General features: G+C 40.9%; 1 protein-coding gene across 2 annotated transcripts in view; it reads left to right on the plus strand.

Moving 5' to 3' along the window:
- AP3B1 (adaptor related protein complex 3 subunit beta 1) overlaps window positions 1-20165 on the plus strand; it is a 1155804-nt gene that overhangs the window by 771993 nt on the left and 363646 nt on the right. For both annotated transcript variants that reach the window (XM_053701376.1, XM_053701377.1), the window contains exon 17: window positions 15972-16102. In XM_053701376.1, the coding sequence (XP_053557351.1) occupies window positions 15972-16102 (131 nt within the window). The remainder of the gene's footprint in view (window positions 1-15971; window positions 16103-20165) is intronic.

Genomic DNA, 20165 nt, shown 5'->3' on the forward strand with positions numbered 1-20165 from the left:
CAGTTCTGGATCTAAAAATATTGAATCGTTATGTAAGGATACCAACATTCAAAATGGTAACTGTAAGGACTATCCTGCCTTTTGTTCAGCAAGGGCATTATATGTCTACAATAGATTTACAGGATGCATATCTGCATATTCCGATTCATCCAGATCACTATCAGTTTCTGAGATTCTCGTTCCTAGACAAGCATTACCAGTTTGTGGCTCTGCCGTTTGGCCTAGCAACAGCTCCAAGAATTTTTACAAAGGTTCTCGGTGCCCTTCTGTCTGTAATCAGAGAACAGGGTATTGTGGTATTTCCTTATTTGGACGATATCTTGGTACTTGCTCAGTCTTCACATTTAGCAGAATTTCATACGAATCGACTTGTGTTGTTTCTTCAAGATCATGGTTGGAGGATCAATTTACTAAAAAGTTCATTGATTCCTCAGACAAGGGTAACCTTTTTGGGTTTCCAGATAGATTCAGTGTCCATGACTCTATCTTTGACAGACAAGAGACGTCTAAAATTGATATCAGCTTGTCGAAACCTTCAGTCACAATCATTCCCTTCGGTAGCCTTATGCATGGAAATTCTAGGTCTTATGACTGCTGCATCGGACGCGATCCCCTTTGCTCGTTTTCACATGCGACCTCTTCAGCTCTGTATGCTGAACCAGTGGTGCAGGGATTACACAAAGATATCTCAATTAATATCTTTAAAACCGATTGTACGACACTGTCTGACGTGGTGGACAGATCACCATCGTTTAGTTCAGGGGGCTTCTTTTGTTCTTCCGACCTGGACTGTAATCTCAACAGATGCAAGTCTTAAAGGTTGGGGAGCTGTGTGGGGGTCTCTGACGGCACAAGGGGTTTGGGAATCTCAGGAGGTGAGATTACCGATCAATATTTTGGAACTCGTTCATTTGTTTTCAGACAGACAATGTCACATCTGTGGCATACATCAATCATCAAGGAGGGACTCACAGCCCTCTGGCTATGAAAGAAGTATCTTGAATTCTGGTTTGGGCGGAATCCAGCTCCTGTCTAGTTTCTGCGGTTCATATCCCAGGTATAGACAATTGGGAAGCAGATTATCTCAGTCGCCAAACGTTGCATCCGGGCGAATGGTCTCTTCACCCAGAGGTATTTCTTCAGATTGTCCAAATGTGGGGACTTCCAGAAATAGATCTGATGGCCTCTCATCTAAACAAGAAACTTCCCAGGTATCTGTCCAGATCCAGGGATCCTCAAGCGGAAGCAGTGGATGCATTGTCACTTCCTTGGAAGTATCATCCTGTTTATATCTTTCCGCCTCTAGTTCTTCTTCCAAGAGTGATCTCCAAGATTCTGAAGGAATGCTCGTTTGTTCTGCTGGTAGCTCCAGCATGGCCTCACAGGTTTTGGTATGCGGATCTTGTCCGGATGGCCTCTTGCCAACCGTGGTCTCTTCCGTTAAGACCAGACCTCCTGTCGCAAGGTCCTTTTTTCCATCAGGATCTCAAATCCTTAAATTTAAAGGTATGGAGATTGAACGCTTGATTCTTAGTCAAAGAGGTTTCTCTGACTCTGTGATTAATACTATGTTACAGGCTCGTAAATCTGTATCTAGGGAGATATAGAGTCTGGAAGACTTGTATTTCTTGGTGTCTTTCTCATCATTTTTCCTGGCATTCTTTTAGAATTCCGAGAATTTTACAGTTTCTTCAGGATGGTTTGGAGAAAGGTTTGTCTGCAAGTTCCTTGAAAGGACAAATCTCTGCTCTTTCTGTTCTTTTTCACAGAAAGATTGCTAATCTTCCTTATATTCATTGTTTTGTACAAGCTTTGGTTCGTTTAAAACCTGTCATTAAGATTCTGAATTATCTGCTCTTTCTTGTGAGTCTCCTTTTCTCATTTTTCATCAGGATAAGGCGGTGTTGCGAACTTCTTTTGAATTTTTACCTAAGGTTGTGAATTCCAACAACATTAGTAGAGAAATTGTGGTTCCTTCATTATGTCCTAATCCTAAGAATTCTAAGGAGAAATCATTGCATTCTTTGGATGTAGTTAGAGCTTTGACATATTATGTTGAAGCTACTAAGAATTTCCGAAAGACTTCTAGTCTATTTGTTATCTTTTCCGGTTCTAGGAAAGGTCAGAAGGCCTCTGCCATTTCTTTGGCATCTTGGTTGAAATCTTTAATTCATCATGCTTTTGTCGAGTCGGGTAAAACTCCGCCTCAAAGGATTACAGCTCATTCTACTAGGTCAGTTTCTACTTCCTGGGCGTTTAGGAATGAAGCTTCGGTTGATCAGATTTGCAAAGCAGCAACTTGGTCTTTTTTGCATACTTTTACTAAATTCTACCATTTTGATGTGTTTTCTTCTTCTGAAGCTGTTTTTGGTAGAAAAGTACTTCAGGCAGCTGTTTCAGTTTGAATCTTCTGCTTATGTTTTCAGTTTTTTTCATTATAAAATTTAAACTTTATTTTGGGTGTGGATTATTTTTCAGCGAAATTGGCTGTCTTTATTTTATCCCTCCCTCTCTAGTGACTCTTGCGTGGAAAGATCCACATCTTGGGTAGTCATTATCCCATACGTCACTAGCTCATGGACTCTTGCTAATATGAAAGAAAACATAATTTATGTAAGAACTTACCTGATAAATTCATTTCTTTCATATTAGCAAGAGTCCATGAGCTAGTGACGTATGGGATATACATTCCTACCAGGAGGGGCAAAGTTTCCCAAACCTCAAAATGCCTATAAATACACCCCTCACCACACCCACAAATCAGTTTAACGAATAGCCAAGAAGTGGGGTGATAAGAATAAAGTGCGAAAGCATATAAAATAAGGAATTGGAATAATTGTGCTTTATACAAAAAAATCATAACCACCACAAAAAGGGTGGGCCTCATGGACTCTTGCTAATATGAAAGAAATGAATTTATCAGGTAAGTTCTTACATAAATTATGTTTTCTTTCATGTAATTAGCAAGAGTCCATGAGCTAGTGACGTATGGGATAATGACTACCCAAGATGTGGATCTTTCCACGCAAGAGTCACTAGAGAGGGAGGGATAAAATAAAGACAGCCAATTCCTGCTGAAAATAATCCACACCCAAAATAAAGTTTAATGAAAACATAAGCAGAAGATTCAAACTGAAACCGCTGCCTGAAGTACTTTTCTACCAAAAACTGCTTCAGAAGAAGAAAACACATCAAAATGGTAGAATTTAGTAAAAGTATGCAAAGAGGACCAAGTTGCTGCTTTGCAAATCTGATCAACCTAAGCTTCATTCCTAAACGCCCAGGAAGTAGAAACTGACCTAGTAGAATGAGCTGTAATCCTTTGAGGCGGAGTTTTACCCGACTCGACATAGGCATGATGAATTAAAGATTTCAACCAAGATGCCAAAGAAATGGCAGAAGCTTTCTGGCCTTTTCTAGAACCGGAAAAGTTAACAAATAGACTAGAAGTCTTTCGGAAAGACTTAGTAGCTTCAACATAATATTTCAAAGCTCTAACAACATCCAAAGAATGCAACGATTTCTCCTTAGAATTCTTAGGATTAGGACATAATGAAGGAACCACAATTTCTCTACTAATGTTGTTGGAATTCACAACCTTAAGTAAAAATTGAAAAGAAGTTCGCAACACCGCCTTATCCTGATGAAAAATCAGAAAAGGAGACTCACAAGAAAGAGCAGATAATTCAGAGACTCTTCTGGCAGAAGAGATCGCCAAAAGGAACAAAACTTTCCAAGAAAGTAATTTAATGTCCAATGAATGCATGGGTTCAAAAGGAGGAGCTTGAAGAGCCCCCAGAACCAAATTCAAACTCCAAGGAGGGGAAATTGACTTAATGACAGGTTTTATACGAACCAAAGCTTGTACAAAACAATGAATATCAGGAAGATTAGCAATCTTTCTGTGAAAAAGAACAGAAAGAGCAGAGATTTGTCCTTTCAAGGAACTTGCGGACAAACCTTTATCTAAACCATCCTGAAGAAACTGTAAAATTCTCGGTATTCTAAAAGAATGCCAAGAAAAATGATGAGAAAGACACCAAGAAATATAAGTCTTCCAGACTCTATAATATATCTCTCTAGATACAGATTTACGAGCCTGTAACATAGTATTAATCACAGAGTCAGAGAAACCTCTTTGACTAAGAATCAAGCGTTCAATCTCCATACCTTTAAATTTAAGGATTTGAGATCCTGATGGAAAAAAGGACCTTGCGACAGAAGGTCTGGTCTTAACGGAAGAGTCCACGGTTGGCAAGAGGCCATCCGGACAAGATCCGCATACCAAAACCTGTGAGGCCATGCCGGAGCTACCAGCAGAACAAACAAGCATTCCTTCAGAATCTTGGAGATTACTCTTGGAAGAAGAACTAGAGGCGGAAAGATATAGGCAGGATGATACTTCCAAGGAAGTGATAATGCATCCACTGCCTCCGCCTGAGGATCCCGGGATCTGGACAGATACCTGGGAAGTTTCTTGTTTAGATGAGACGCCATCAGATCTATTTCTGGAAGTTCCCACATTTGAACAATCTGAAGAAATACCTCTGGGTGAAGAGACCATTCGCCCGGATGCAACGTTTGGCGACTGAGATAATCCGCTTCCCAATTGTCTATACCTGGGATATGAACCGCAGAGATTAGACAGGAGCTGGATTCCGCCCAAACCAGAATTCGAGATACTTCTTTCATAGCCAGAGGACTGTGAGTCCCTCCTTGATGATTGATGTATGCCACAGTTGTGACATTGTCTGTCTGAAAACAAATGAACGATTCTCTCTTCAGAAGAGGCCAAGACTGAAGAGCTCTGAAAATTGCACTGAGTTCCAAAATATTGATCGGTAATCTCACCTCCTGAGATTCCCAAACTCCTTGTGCCGTCAGAGATCCCCACACAGCTCCCCAACCTGTAAGACTTGCATCTGTTGAAATTACAGTCCAGGTCGGAAGAACAAAAGAAGCCCCCTGAATTAAACAATGGTGATCTGTCCACCACGTCAGAGAGTGTCGTACAATCGGTTTTAAAGATATTAATTGAGATATCTTTGTGTAATCCCTGCACCATTGATTCAGCATACAAAGCTGAAGAGGTCGCATGTGAAAACGAGCAAAGGGGATCGCGTCCGATGCAGCAGTCATAAGACCTAGAATTTCCATGCATAAGGCTACCGAAGGGAATGATTGTGACTGAAGGTTTCGACAAGCTGAAATCAATTTTAGACGTCTCTTGTCTGTCAAAGACAGAGTCATGGACACTGAATCTATCTGGAAACCCAGAAAGGTTACCCTTGTCTGAGGAATCAATTAACTTTTTAGTGAATTGATCCTCCAACCATGATCTTGAAGAAACAACACAAGTCGATTCGTATGAGATTCTGCTAAATGTAAAGACTGAGCAAGTACCAAGATATCGTCCAAATAAGGAAATACCACAATACCCTGTTCTCTGATTACAGACAGAAGGGCACCGAGAACCTTTGTAAAAATTCTTGGAGCTGTAGCTAGGCCAAACGGCAGAGCCACAAACTGGTAATGCTTGTCCAGGAAAGAGAATCTCAGGAACTGATAGTGATCTGGATGAATCGGAATATGCAGATATGCATCCTGTAAATCTATTGTGGACATATAATGCCCTTGCTGAACAAAAGGCAAGATAGTCCTTACAGTTACCATTTTGAATGTTGGTATCCTTACATAACGATTCAATATTTTTAGATCCAGAACAGGTCTGAAGGAATTCTCCTTCTTTGGTACAATGAAGAGATTCGAATAAAACCCCAGCCCCTGTTCCAGAACTGGAACTGGCATAATTACTCCAGCCAACTCTAGATCTGAAACACATTTCAGAAATGCTTGAGCTTTCACTGGATTTACTGGGACACGGGAAAGAAAAAATCTCTTTGCAGGAGGTCTTATCTTGAAACCAATTCTGTACCTTTCTGAAACGATGTTCTGAATCCAAAGATTGTGAACAGAATTGATCCAAATTTCTTTGAAAAAACATAACCTGCCCCCTACCAGCTGAGCTGGAATGAGGGCCGCACCTTCATGTGGACTTATAAGCTGGCTTTGCTTTTCTAGAAGGCTTGGATTTATTTATTTTATTTTACCCTTAGATTTTTTATCCTGTGGTAAAAAAGTTCCTTTCCCACCAGTAACAGTTGAGATAATAGAATCCAACTGAGAACCAAATAATTTGTTACCCTGGAAATAAAGGGAAAGTAGAGTTGATTTAGAAGACATATCAGCATTCCAAGTTTTAAGCCATAAAGCTCTTCTAGCTAAAATAGCTAGAGACATAAACCTGACATCAACTCTGATAATATCAAAGATGGCATCACAGATAAAATTATTAGCATGTTGAAGAAGAATAATAATATTATGAGAATCATGATCTGTTACTTGTTGCGTTTAAGTTTCCAACCAAAAAGTTGAAGCTGCAGCAACATCAGCCAATGATATAGCAGGTCTAAGAAGATTACCTGAACACAGATAAGCTTTTCTTAGAAAGGATTCAATTTTCCTATCTAAAGGATCCTTAAACGAAGTACCATCTGCCGGTTTAGAAGGAGTAAATGAATTACCCAAATTATTCCACTCTCTGGAAATTACTTCAGAAATAGCACCAGGAACAGGAAAAACTTCTGGAATAACCACAGGAGATTTAAAGACCTTATCTAAACGTTTAGATTTAGTATCAAGAGGACCAGAATCCACAATTTCTAAAGCAATTAGTACTTCTTTAAGTAAAGAACGAATAAATTCCATTTTAAATAAATATGAAGATTTATCAGCATCAACCTCTGAGACAGAATCCTCTGAACCAGAAGAGTCTTTAGAATCAGAATGATGATGTTCATTTAAAAATTCATCTGTATAAAGAGAAGTTTTAAAAGATTTTTTATGTTTACTAGAAGGAGGAATAACAGACATAGCCTTCTTGATGGATTCAGAAACAAAATCTCTTATGTTATCAGGAACACTCTGAACATTAGATGTTGATGGAACTGCAACAGGTAATGGTACTTTACTAAAGGAAATATTATCTGCATTAACAAGTTTGTCATGACAATTAATACAAACAACAGCTGGAGAAACGGCTACCAAAAGTTTACAGCAGATACAATTAGCTTTGGTAGTTCCAGCACCAGACAGCGATTTTCCTGAAGTATCTTCTGACTCGGATGCAACGTGAGACATCTTGCAATATGTAAGAGAAAAAACAACATATAAAGCAAAATTGATCAAATTCCTTAAATGACAGTTTCAGGAATGGGAAAAATGCCAAGGAACAAGCTTCTAGCAACCAGAAGCAATGAAAAATGAGACTTAAATAATGTGGAGACAAAAGCGACGCCCATATTTTATTTTTTATTTTTTTTTAGTGCCAAATAAGACGCCCACATTATTTGGCGCCTAAATGCTTTTGGCGCCAAAAATGACGCCACATCCGGAACGCCGACATTTTTGGTGCAAAAGAACGTCAAAAAATGACGCAACTTCCGGCGACACGTATGACACCGGAAACAGAAAAGATTTTTTTGCGCCAAAAAAGTCTGCGCCAAGAATGACGCAATAAAATGAAGCATTTTCAGCCCCCGCGAGCCTAACAGCCCACAGGGAAAAAAAGTCAAATTTTTTAAGGTAAGAAAAATGATTGATTCAAATGCATTATCCCAAATATGAAACTGACTGTCTGAAAATAAGGAATGTTGAACATCCTGAGTCAAGGCAAATAAATGTTTGAATACATATATTTAGAACTTTATTAAAAAAGTGCCCAACCATAGCTTAGAGTGTCACAGAAAATAAGACTTACTTACCCCAGGACACTCATCTACATGTTTGTAGAAAGCCAAACCAGTACTGAAACGAAAATCAGCAGAGGTAATGGTATATATATAAGAGTATATCGTCGATCTGAAAAGGGAGGTAAGAGATGAATCTCTACGACCGATAACAGAGAACCTATGAAATAGACCCCGTAGAAGGAGATCATTGAATTCAAACAGGCAATACTCTCCTCACATCCCTCTGACATTCACTGCACGCTGAGAGGAAAACCGGGCTCCAACCTGCTGCGGAGCGCATATCAACGTAGAATCTAGCACAAACTTACTTCACCACCTCCATAGGAGGCAAAGTTTGTAAAACTGATTTGTGGGTGTGGTGAGGGGTGTATTTATAGGCATTTTGAGGTTTGGGAAACTTTGCCCCTCCTGGTAGGAATGTATATCCCATACGTCACTAGCTCATGGACTCTTGCTAATTACATGAAAGAAATGAATTTATCAGGTAAGTTCTTATATAAATTATGTTTTTTTAATTTTTGTGTGATTTTGTTGTCAGCACATTCACCTATGTAAAGGACAAAGTATTTCATTAGAATATTTAATTCATTCAGATCTAGGATGTGTTATTTTAGTGTTCCCTTTTTTTTTTTTTTTTTGAGCAGTGTATTATACTAGTAGCTCATATAACAATATAATCATTTATATATCACATCACCCTAAATTTTAATTGAAAATAACATATGCTTATACATTTAAAATCCCCATATGTGGCCAAACCTTTCTTCCTTGCAGTCTGGCTGCCTAGATGTTTTGCTAAAGTGTCTTCCAGGAGAATTCTCTTTATGCTGGATATGCTGTCGGGGAGCGACCCTTACTTTTGTATTTTTCTTTATTACTACCATGTATACCACTAAAGAGTATTCTTGAGAAATCTTCACTCCTTTTAATATCCCTATGTTACAATGAATAATTTTATAACAGTGGTCCAAGAGTGTCCGCTACAGATGCTCATAGAGATAAAATGAGGACAGTTTGCTTATATGTTAGTTTTCACAACCGGCATATCTCTTAACCATGTTATATTATCCTATGTAACCTGTTTGCCTCAAATGTCCTTAATTTTTATTTTTTTCAGTTATCTGAAGTTATTACTTAAAGCTAAATGTCACTTATTTTTATTTCCTACATAAAGACTGCAGTCTACATGATTTCCTTAAAACAATATTTTATATTTCTTTTACAAGATATGACGAGTCCACGGATTTCATCCTTACTTATGGGATATCGCCTCCTGGTCAGCAGGAGGAGGCAAAGAGCTCCACAGCAGAGCTGCATATATAGCTCCTCCCTTCCCTCCCACTCCAGTCATTCTCTTTGCCTGTGTTAGTGATAGGAAGAGGTAAAGTGAGGTGTTTAGATTCTTCAATCAAGAATTATTTTTTTTAAATGGTGCCAAAGTGTACTATTTTTCTACCGGGCAACTTCTGGAAGACCAATTATGCTGGGAACTGGTGGGGTTTTACTCTCACTGCGCCTCCCCTATTGGTGCTGCCTGGAGATGGACTTAGTGAATTTTCCTAAGACCCTTCCTTATCCACAGGACCTCTGGAGGAATTAGCGGACCTCTGGACACTGTGAGTAATTTCATGCTGTTACTCAGAATGGAGGTAGGTGCAGTTTTATTTCTGGGGCTTGAAGCAGATACTCAGAACTTACTGTGCTCTGTTATCGTGTTTTTGGGCTTTGAAGACTCTGGTAAAGGGTCTCCCTACACAGTATATTTGGATGTTAGAACAAGATAGACATGCCACACATTATTTTCCAGACAGTCGGGCATACTTTAGCCAGAAGCGCTAGGACATGTAATATGCTACTCACATGTAGACAATAGCAGGCATTACTCTGTTTAGTTTTTATTTGAGACAGATCTGATAATGGTGTTTGTGGCTGACGCTGGGGCAATAAGACATTGCGGGCAAAACTGTGTTTAAAGGCCTTTGCCGTTTTTTCCCGGGTTCTGTGTTTGTTGACGCCCACCATGGGCGGGACTGAATTTGCACGCTTTTCTAGCGCTGTTGCGTATCACTTAAGTCCCGGTGAACATTGAAAGTGTACTTGTGCAGCTCCTGAGTACGTTTGTCACAAGCGCTACAAACGTTCCTAGGCACGCTGATCGGAGATCGGTTGTCACACGGAGGCAGGTAGGAGCCGCAGCAGAGCTGTGGCAGGGTGACTGGTGTTTTATTTTTGTTTTCAAACTGGGCCCATGTGAGGTGCACGTATATTTGATCCGCACCTAACTACTGCTGTTTTTTAATCCTGTAAAATTACTATTAAAGGCACAGTACACTGTTAATATTATGTTTACTATTTAAAGGCACAGTATACTATTATCTGCTACACTAATAGTTCTGTTTGTTACAAGGGGCTTGAATAAATTTGTACCTTGCATCTGTTACTATGGAGGACATGGAGCAAAATACATGTCTTATTTGTTTAGATGCCATTGTGGAACCTCCTGTTACACTTTGTGACACTTGTGTTGAGAGAGCCTTATAATGTAAAGAAAAGATATTTTTAATAAAGATATGTCTAAGGAAGATGCTCAGACTGATGAGATTCAGGGTATGCCGCAACTTTCTTCCCAAGCGTCACAGCCTTTAACGCCCGCTCAAGCGACGCCATGTTCTTCATCAGCGTCTGCTTCTTTCACATTGCAGGATATGGCTGCAGTTATGTCATCTACACTCACAGGAGTGTTATCTAAGTTGCCTATATTACAAGGCAAATGTAGCAGGACAGAAACTCATATGGTTCCTGCGACTTCTGAGGCCTTGATGGCTATCTATGATATACCCTCCCAGGGATCTGAATTGGGGGGTAAGGAGACCATTTCTGTCTGACTCAGCCAGTACTTTCCCCTAGACAGATTCGGACGTCACGTCTTTCAAGTTTAAACTAGAGCATCTCCGCCTGTTACTGCAGGAGGTATTGATGACTCTGGACGACTGTGATTCTATTGTGGTTCCTCCAGAGAAATTGTGCAAGATAGAAAAATACTTAGAAATTCCTTCTTACGCTGATGTTTTTCCGGTTCCTAAAAGAATGACGGAAATTGTTACACGGGAATGGGAAAGGCCGGATATCCCTTTCTCTCCTTCCCCTATTTTTAGGAAGATGTACCCTATAGCTGACACCGTTTGGGACTCTTGGCAAACGATCCCCAAGGTGGAGGGAGCTATTTCTACCCTGGCTAAGCGTACGACTATTCCTATTGAGGACCGTTGTGCACTCAAAGACCCCATGGATAAAAAGTTGGAGGGTCTTCTTAAGAAACATTTTGTGCACCAGGGATGTTTGTTACAACAGACGGCCTGCATTGTACCAGTCACAGCTGCGGCCGCCTTTTGGTTTGAGGCCTTAGAGTAGTCTCTTAAGACTGAGACTTCTTTAGAGGAAATAATGGACAGAATTAAGGCTCTTAAACTGGCTAATTCTTTTGTCACAGATGCCGCATTTCAGATCGCCAAATTAGCGGCTAAGAATGCCGGATTTTCTATTTTGGCTCATAGAGCCTTGTGGTTAAAGTCTTGGTCTGCGGATGTGTCCTCTAAATCCAAGCTTTTGGCTATTCCATTCAAGGGAAAAACACTATTCAGTCCTGATCTGAAAGAAATCATTTCTGATTTTACGGGAGGTAAGGGTCATCTACTCCCTCAGGACAAGACATCTAAGCAAAGGGGACGACAGAGTAATTTTCGTTCCTTTCGTAATTTCAAGGGAGTCACCCCTTCTTCTGCCGCTAAACAGGAAGGGAACTTTTCTCAAGCCAAAGCCACCTGGAGACCTAACCAGGCTTGGAACAAGGGTAAAGAACCCTAGAAGCCCGCTGCTGCTCCCAAGACAGCATGAAGGGGCGGCCCCCGATCCGGGACCAGATCTAGTTGGGGGCAGACTTTCTCTCTTTGTCCAGGCTTAGATAAGAGACATTCAGGATCCCTGGACACTGGAAATCGTGTCTCAGGGATATCAACTGGAGTTCAAAAATTCCTTCCCAAGGGGAAGGTTTCTTCTTTCACGATTGTCTGTAGACCAGATAAAAAGAGAGGCATTCTTACGTTGTGTACAAGACCTCTCCACTATGGGAGTAATTTGTCCCGTTCCAATACAGGAACAGGGGCGGGGGTTTTACTCAAATCTTTTTGTGGTTCTCAAGAGTCTAAACAAGTTTCTCAGAGTTCCATCCTTCAAGATGGAGACTATACGGACAATTCTCCCATTGATCCAAGAGGGTCAATTTATGACTACCGTGGACTTAATGGATGCATATCTGCATATTCCTATCCACAGAGATCATCACCAGTTTCTAAGGTTTGCCTTTCTGGACAAGCATTTTCAGTTCGTGGCCCTTCCTTTTGGGTTGGCCACGGCACCCAGGATCTTCACGAAGGTTCTAGGATCTCTGCTGGCGATTCTCAGACCGCGGGGCATTGCAGTGTCGCCTTATCTGGATGATATTCTGATCCAGGCGTTGTCCTATAAACTGACAAAGTCTCATACCGACCTGGTTCTGTCCTTTCTTAGGACTCACGGGTGGAAGGTGAATCTAGAAAAGAGTTCACTAATTCCACAGACAAGGGTTCCTTTCCTGGGAACTCTAATAGATTCTATATCTATGAAAATCTTCTTGACGGAAGTCAGAAAGTTAAAGATTCTGAATACATGCCGAGCCCTTCATTGATTCTGAATACATGCCGAGCCCTTCAGTCCAATCCTCGGCCATGAGTGGCTCAGTGCATGGAGGTAATTGGATTGATGGTGGCGGCAATGGACATCGTTCAGTTTGCTCGTTTTCATCTCAGACCTCTACAACTGAGCATGCTCAGACAGTGGAATGGAGATTATGCAAATTTGTCTACTCAGATAGTTCTGGATCAGGAGACAAGAGACTCTTCTTTGGTGGTTGTCGCTGGATCATCTGTCCCAAGGGACGTGCTTCCACAGGCCTTCATGGTTGATAGTGATAACGGACGCCAGTCTACTAGGATGGGTTCAGTCTGGAATTCCCTGAAGGCTCAGGGTGTGTGGACTCGGTCGGAGTCTCTACTTCCAATCAATATTCTGGAGTTGAGCGCAATATTCAATGCGCTTCAGGCTTGGCCTCAGTTGGCTTCGGCCAAATTCATCCGATTTCAGTCGGACAACATCACGACTGTGGCTTACATCAATCATAGCGATGACAGAAGTATCCAAGATAATTCGGTGGGCGGAGGCTCACTCTTGTTATCTGTCAGCAATCTACATCCCAGGAGTGGACAACTGGGAGGCGGATTTTTTGAGCAGACAGACATTTCATCCGGGGGAATTAGAACTCCATTCGGAGTTCTTTGCCACTCTGATTCTCAGGTGGGGCAGACGGGAATTGGATCTGATGGCGTCTTGTCAGACTGCTAAGCTCCCGACATATGAATCCAGGTCCAGAGATCCTCAGGCCAAACTGATAGATGCCTTGGTCGTTCAACCTAGCTTATGTGTTTCCACCGTTTGCTCTCCTTCCCCGGGTGATTGCACGGATCAAACAGGAGAGGGCTTCAGTTATTCTAATCGCTCCTGCGTGGCCTTACGTAAGGTATTTATTGTCAGCAAGGGCATATTATAACACAGCCTGATGAAGCGGCATTTCTAGCCGGGAAACGCGTTGCTGTTGTTTTCTTTTAAAATAAATACAGACGTTTTATATACCTGTCCGGTCCTGTTGTTTTTACCACCCCACTTTATCCCCCTTCGTATGCTGAGACCTGCTGCCTGTGCCCGGCGCTGTATATCCGACACCTCCAGTGGCAGTGTTCGGGTTTGTTCGGAGACACACGAGGCTAGCAGAAGTGCTTGTCGATTGGTGGACAGGGAGTGACGTACGCTCACGGAGGTGTGTCAGCCGGGCGACACTCAACAGTCCCGACCTGCGCATAGAGGCACGTCATCCGTGCCGCCGATTTTGTGAGTATCTGGATCAGCGGGGTTATCTGGCAGCGAGGGGCTCCTATTATCTCACACCACGATACTGTTTTATGGTTTGGGCGCCTCTCTTCTCTTCCTCTCTCACAGCTCCGGATTCCATCTGGACCGAATATCGGGAGTGCAGCCATCGCCTTCAAGTTCCCATCTTCAAACAATTTGTCAGCACCTGCGCACCCTCTGAGGACTTATATCCTCCATCTACACTGGACTTTGAAGCAAGACCTTCTAATTCAGGGACCCTTCCATCATCCAAATCTAATTTCTCTGCTGCTGACTGTTTGGAGATTGAACGCTTGATTTTATCTAAGCAGGGGTTCTCTGATGCGGTTGATACCTTGATTCAGGCACGCAAACCTGTTACTAGAAAGATTTACCATAAGATATGGCGTAAATATATTTATTGGTGCGAATCCAAGGGTTACTCATGGAGTAAGGTTAGGATTCCTAGATTTTTGTCTTTTCTCCAAGAGGGATTGGAGAAGGGGTTATCAACAAGTTCCTTAAAGGACAGATTTCTGCTTTGTCTATTTTGCTACATAAACGTCTGGCAGATGTTCCAGATGTTCAGTCTTTTTGTCAGACTCTGACTAGGATCAGGCCCGTGTTTAGATCAATTGCTCCTCCTCAGAGTTTGAATTTAGTTCTTAATGTTCTTCAAGGAGTTCCGTTTGAACCTATGCATTCCATAGATATTAAGTTGTTATCTTGGAAAGTTTTATTTTTGGTTGCTATCTCTTCTGCTCGCAGAGTTTCTGAGATTTCTGCTTTGCAATGTGATTCTCCTTATCATATTTTCTATTCTGATAAGGTGGTCTTGCGTACCAAACCTGGGTTCCTTCCTAAGGTTGTTTCTAATAAGAATATTAATCAGGAAATTGTTGTTCCTTCCTTGTGTCCTAATCCTTCTTCTAAGAAGGAGCGTCTGTTACATAACTTGGACGTGGTTTGTGCCCTGAAGTTTTACTTGCAGGCGACTAAAGATTTTCGTCAATCATCTTCATTATTCGTTGTGTTTTCTGGAAAACGTAGGGGTCATAAAGCTATGGCTACCTCTACTTCTTTTTGGCTGAAGAGTATCATCCGTTTGGCATATGAAACTGCTGGATATCAGCCTCCTGAAAGGATTACGGCTCATTCCACTAGGGCTGTGGCTTCCTTATGGGCATTTAAAAACGATGCTTCTGTTGAACAGATTTGCAAGGCTGCAACTTGGTCGTCTCTCACACTTTTCCAAATTTTCCAAATTTGATACTTTTGCATCGTCTGAGGCGGTTTTTAGGAGAAAGGTTCTTCAAGCAGTGGTGCCTTCTGTTTAGTTTCCTGTCTTGTCCATCCCTTTCATCCGTGTCCTATAGCTTTGGTATTGTATCCCATAAGTAAGGATGAAATCCGTGGACTCGTCATATCTTGTAAAAGAAAAGGAAATTTATGCTTACCTGATAAATGTATTTCTTTTACAATATGACGAGTCCACGGCCCTCCCTGTCGTTTTTTTCTAGAGACAGGTTTTTATTTTTTGTTAAACTTCAGTCACCTCTGCTCCTTGGCTTTTCCTTTCTCTTCCTAACTTCGGTCGAATGACTGGAGTGTGAGGGAAGGGAGGAGCTATATATGCAGCTCTGCTGTGGAGCTCTTTGCCTCCTCCTGCTGACCAGGAGGCGATATCCCATAAGTAAGGATGAAATCCGTGGACTTGTCATATCGTAAAAGAAATACATTTATCAGGTAAGCATAAATTTCCTTTTTATCTCTAATATATTATAATCATTCTTGGTTTTTCAGAAACTATTAAGATTCTTCATGAGTTTGTGTCAAGACATGTATATGGATTGTTTAACTGTGCTGTCATTCTTAATATTCACACTAAAGTAATTTTTAGAGAAGCTACATTTCAGTGCAACACCTCTAAACACACTGACTGATTAGCTTTTTTATTGCCCATTATGGAAGATTATTGTATTCTATGGATTGAAATAATCTTTCTGACCTTTAAAGAGGTTCCTCGTTTGTTTATTCTTTTACATTAGAGTTAATAGAATTGCCTTTATATTTAATTCTCTTTATTTCCATGCTCACTGCTACATACAGTATATAGATTTTTATTTCATTGGATTTTTTCTTCTTTTCTTTTTAAAAAAAAAAACAACAAAAACTTGATAGATCGAGACCGTTTTCAGCTTGGCACTTTATCACACACTCTTAACACTAAGGCATCTGGTTATTTGGAGTTATCTAATTGGCCAGAGGCAGCACCTGATCCGTCCGTCCGTAACGTTGAAGTCATTGAGCCTGTAAGTATTTTTAGTAAAGTATCATCTTGGCTATGTTTCTGTGTATACATTATTAACAAAATTACACTGCATCTTCTCTATATGGTCATTGCCCTTTATTTTATGGGGAAATTGCTGCTTATTATACCCATAAAAAAGTTAAACTTATGACATCCTACAGAGCACACCAAAAGATACGCAAAACACTGCAGTATTATGTGCCACTTTAGACAACAACATATCAGGAAGGAAATCCCCAAATCAATTTTAATTCCCAGTCCCTCATAGTTTCAGTGTGTTGGTAAGATTACCTGTATACTGTGTATTTTGTACTGTACGCTATGTAAGTACCCCACTGGTATCTTGCAACTCTCTGACCTGTATAGAACAAGGGCCGGGGGAAGGCTGAGAGAATTCATGTATGTAAACTAACTATGGCACTAGAGCAAGGGATTTTTTCTTATTCTATCCCTGACCCAAGGATGCCAGAGTATGAGGGTAAGAAATTGCAGGTGATGAGGGAAGCAAGTGTAGCCCTGATATGTTTTAAGTTTGAGGATTTTCTTACCTGTATACCATATAATCTTTTCTGATAACATGTTTGTGTGGTTATTTCAGCTTTTCAATATTACACTTGATCCTAATTTCTTGTTATGCATCAAGCACGCTATTTTGCTTTTTGTTGAGACCCAGTTTTAATACACATTTTAGTTGATCTATGTTTCACTTGTATAGGCTTAGATTCCTCCCCCTCCCCCAGCTTCTGTTTATAATATGGTATCACTGGCACCTATTTTTTTCTTACCCTGTCTTTTTTGTTGAGCCATCAATGCTATGCTAATATTATGCTGCCCAACCTTCAGTGATAGTAGGCATCTACCTGAACACCTGGGTTCTCCTAAACTAGTTTATTTCTTCCCTATTCAGCTCTCTGTTACATCCCTACTTTTTTTCTTGTTTGTATTACTCCTCTTAGTACTTGTTACTGAGGCAGTGGGAAAACAATCACCGGTATTTCTTTTGCAGGATGTACCGAGTCCACGGATTCATCCTAACTTGTGGGATATTGTCCTTCCTGACAGGAAGTAGCCAAGAGAGCACCACAGCAGAGCTTTCTATATAGCTCCCCCCTTAAGTCCACCCCCCAGTCATTCTCTTTGCTGGCTCTAAGCAGGAAGAGTAAAGAGAAGAGGTGTTAAACTGTTAGTTTTATTTTATCTTCAATCAAGTGTTTGTTATTTTTAAATGGTACCGGTGTTGTACTATTTACTCTCAGGCAGGACATAGATGAAGATTTCTGCCTGGAGGATGATGATCTTAGCATTTGTAACTAAGGTCCACTACTATTCCCACAGAAGCTGAGAAGTACAGGAAAACTTCAGTGTGAGGAACGGTTCTTGCTATACAGCAATGAGGCATGTTCAGCCCTTTTTTTCTGCAGAGACCTGGATAACTACAGAAATGCTGAAAGTATCCCCATTAGGGAAAGGGTAAGCAGTAATCCTAGTGTTAGAAGGTTATTACTAGCTTGCATATAGGGCTAATTTTATGGGCACTCAGTTTGTATGTTATATTAGGAACAAACGTTTGTGTGTCTGGGAGTACTATGTTTATTTTATTTGGGACTTCTGTTTGGAGGGTTCACTTGGCTTATTTGGGGTTTTTTATAACCCACATGGCTCAAGGTTCGTTTTGTAACTTTCTGTGTAGGCCCCAGCAACATCGGGTAGAGAGGGGCGGGGCCAATTTTCGCGCCTCAGTTGCGCATTTCTTTTGCATAGGCAAGCAGCAAGCCACAACAGAAGGGTCCTGGAGCACTTCTAAGGGCCTAATTGAAGCTTCGTTTCCACATTTTAGATCCTTGAGGGCAGGTAGGCGCCACAGCAGAGCTGTGGCAGGGTACTGACAAGGGTTTTACCGTGTTTTTAACTCTTTTTAATCCGTTTTTCTCATTTAAGGGTTAATTGCCTTAATATTTGTGGTGCAATCTTACTAAAGCTTGAGAGGTATACTGTAAAAATTTCTGAAATTTTGGAGTTATTTTAAGCAGTTTTGCAGTTTGTGTATGCCTTTTTTTCTCTTAAAGGCACAGTACCGTTTTGGAAATTGTATTTTTTTCATTAAATAAAGTGTTTTCCAAGCTTGCTTGCCTCATTACTAGCCTGTTAAACATGTCTGACATTGAGGAAACTCATTGTTCAATTTGTTTAGAAGCCATTGTGGAACACCCTCTTAGAATGTGTCCCACTTGTACTGATATGTCTATAAATTGCAAACAGCATATTTTGACTTATAAAAGTTTAGCATTAGATGATTCTCAGACAGAAGGAAATCAGGTTTTGCCATCTAGTTCTCCCCAAGTGTCACAACCAGTAACGCCCGCACAAGTGACGCCAAGTACTTCTAGTGCATCTAATTCTTTCACCTTGCAAGATATGGCCTCAGTTATGAATACTACCCTCACAGAGGTTTTATCTAAGCTGCCAGGGTTGCAAGTGAAGCGCAGTAGCTCTGGGTTAAGATCAAATGCTGAGCCTTCTGACGCTTTCGTAGCCGTATCCGATATTCCCTCACAATGTTCTGAAGTAGGGATGAGGGATTTGCTATCTGAGGGAGAGATTTCTGATTCTGGAAAGATGTTCCCTCAGACTGATTCAGATATGACGGCATTTAAATTTAAGCTAGAGCACCTCCGTTTATTGCTCAGGGAGGTTTTAGCGACTCTGGATGATTGTTACCCCATTGTAGTTCCAGAGAAATTGTGTAAAATGGCAAATATTTAGAGGTTCTTGTTTACACTGATGTTTTTCCGGTTCCTAAGAGGATTTCGGACATTGTTACTAAGGAATGGGATAGACCAGGTATTCCGTTCGCTCCCCCTCCTGTTTTTAAGAAAATGTTTCCCATATCTGACACCATAAGGTGGAGGGAGCTATTTCTACTCTAGCTAAGCGTACAACTATACCTATTGAAGACAGTTGTGCTTTCATTGATCCTATGGATAAAAAATTAGAGGGTCTCCTAAAGAAAATTTTTGTTCATCAAGGTTTTCTTCTTCAACCTATAGCATGCATTGTTCCTGTAACCACTGCAGCTGCATTTTGGTTTGAGGCTCTAGAAGAGGCTCTTCAGATGGAGACCCCACTAGATGATATTCTGGACAGAATTAAGGTTCTTAAGTTAGCTAATTCTTTCATTACAGACGCCACTTTTCATCTTGCTAAAGTAGCGGCAAAGAATTCAGGTTTTGCCATTTTAGCGCATAGAGCGTTATGGCTTAAGTCCTGGTTGGCCGATGTGTCATCTAAATCTAAGCTTTTGACCATCCCTTTCAAAGGTAAGACCCTATTCGGGCCTGCACTGAAAGAGATCATTTCAGACATCACTGGAGGAAAGGGTCATGCCCTCCCTCAAGATAAGTCAAATAAGACAAGGACCAAACAAAATAATTTTCGTTCCTTTCGAAACTTCAAGGGTGGTCCCACTTCCTCTTCCCCGGCTGCAAAGCTGCAAACCAATTTGTTGCTCTTCCATTTGGCCTAGCAACAGCTCCAAGAATCTTTTTGAATGTTTTCGGTGCCCTTCTATCTGTAATCAGAGAGCAGGGTATTGCAGTATTTCCTTATTTTGATGATATCTTGGTACTGGTTCAATCTTTTCATTTAGCAGAATCTCGCACAAATTAACTTGTGTTGTTTCTTCAAAGACATGGTTGGAGGATCAATTTACCAAAAAGTTTCTTGATTCCTCAGACAAGGGTCACCTTTTTATGTTTCCAGATAGATTCAGTGTCCATGACTCTTTAACAGACAAGATACGTTTGAATTTGGTTTCAACCTTCCTAAACCTTCAGTCTCGATCATTTCCTTCAATGGCTATGTGCATGGAAGTTTTAGGTCTCATAACTGCAGCATCGGACGTGACCCCCTTTGCTTGTTTTCATATGAGACCTCTTCAGCTTTGCATGCTGAGTTAATGGTGCAGGGATTATACTCGGACATCACAATTGATATTCTTAAATCCCAACACTCAACACCCTCTGACTTTGTGGTTAGACCATCATCGGATTATTCAAGGGGCCTCT

This window comes from Bombina bombina, chromosome 2, assembly GCF_027579735.1.
Source record: "Bombina bombina isolate aBomBom1 chromosome 2, aBomBom1.pri, whole genome shotgun sequence".
In the NCBI taxonomy this organism is placed as follows: domain Eukaryota; kingdom Metazoa; phylum Chordata; class Amphibia; order Anura; family Bombinatoridae; genus Bombina; species Bombina bombina.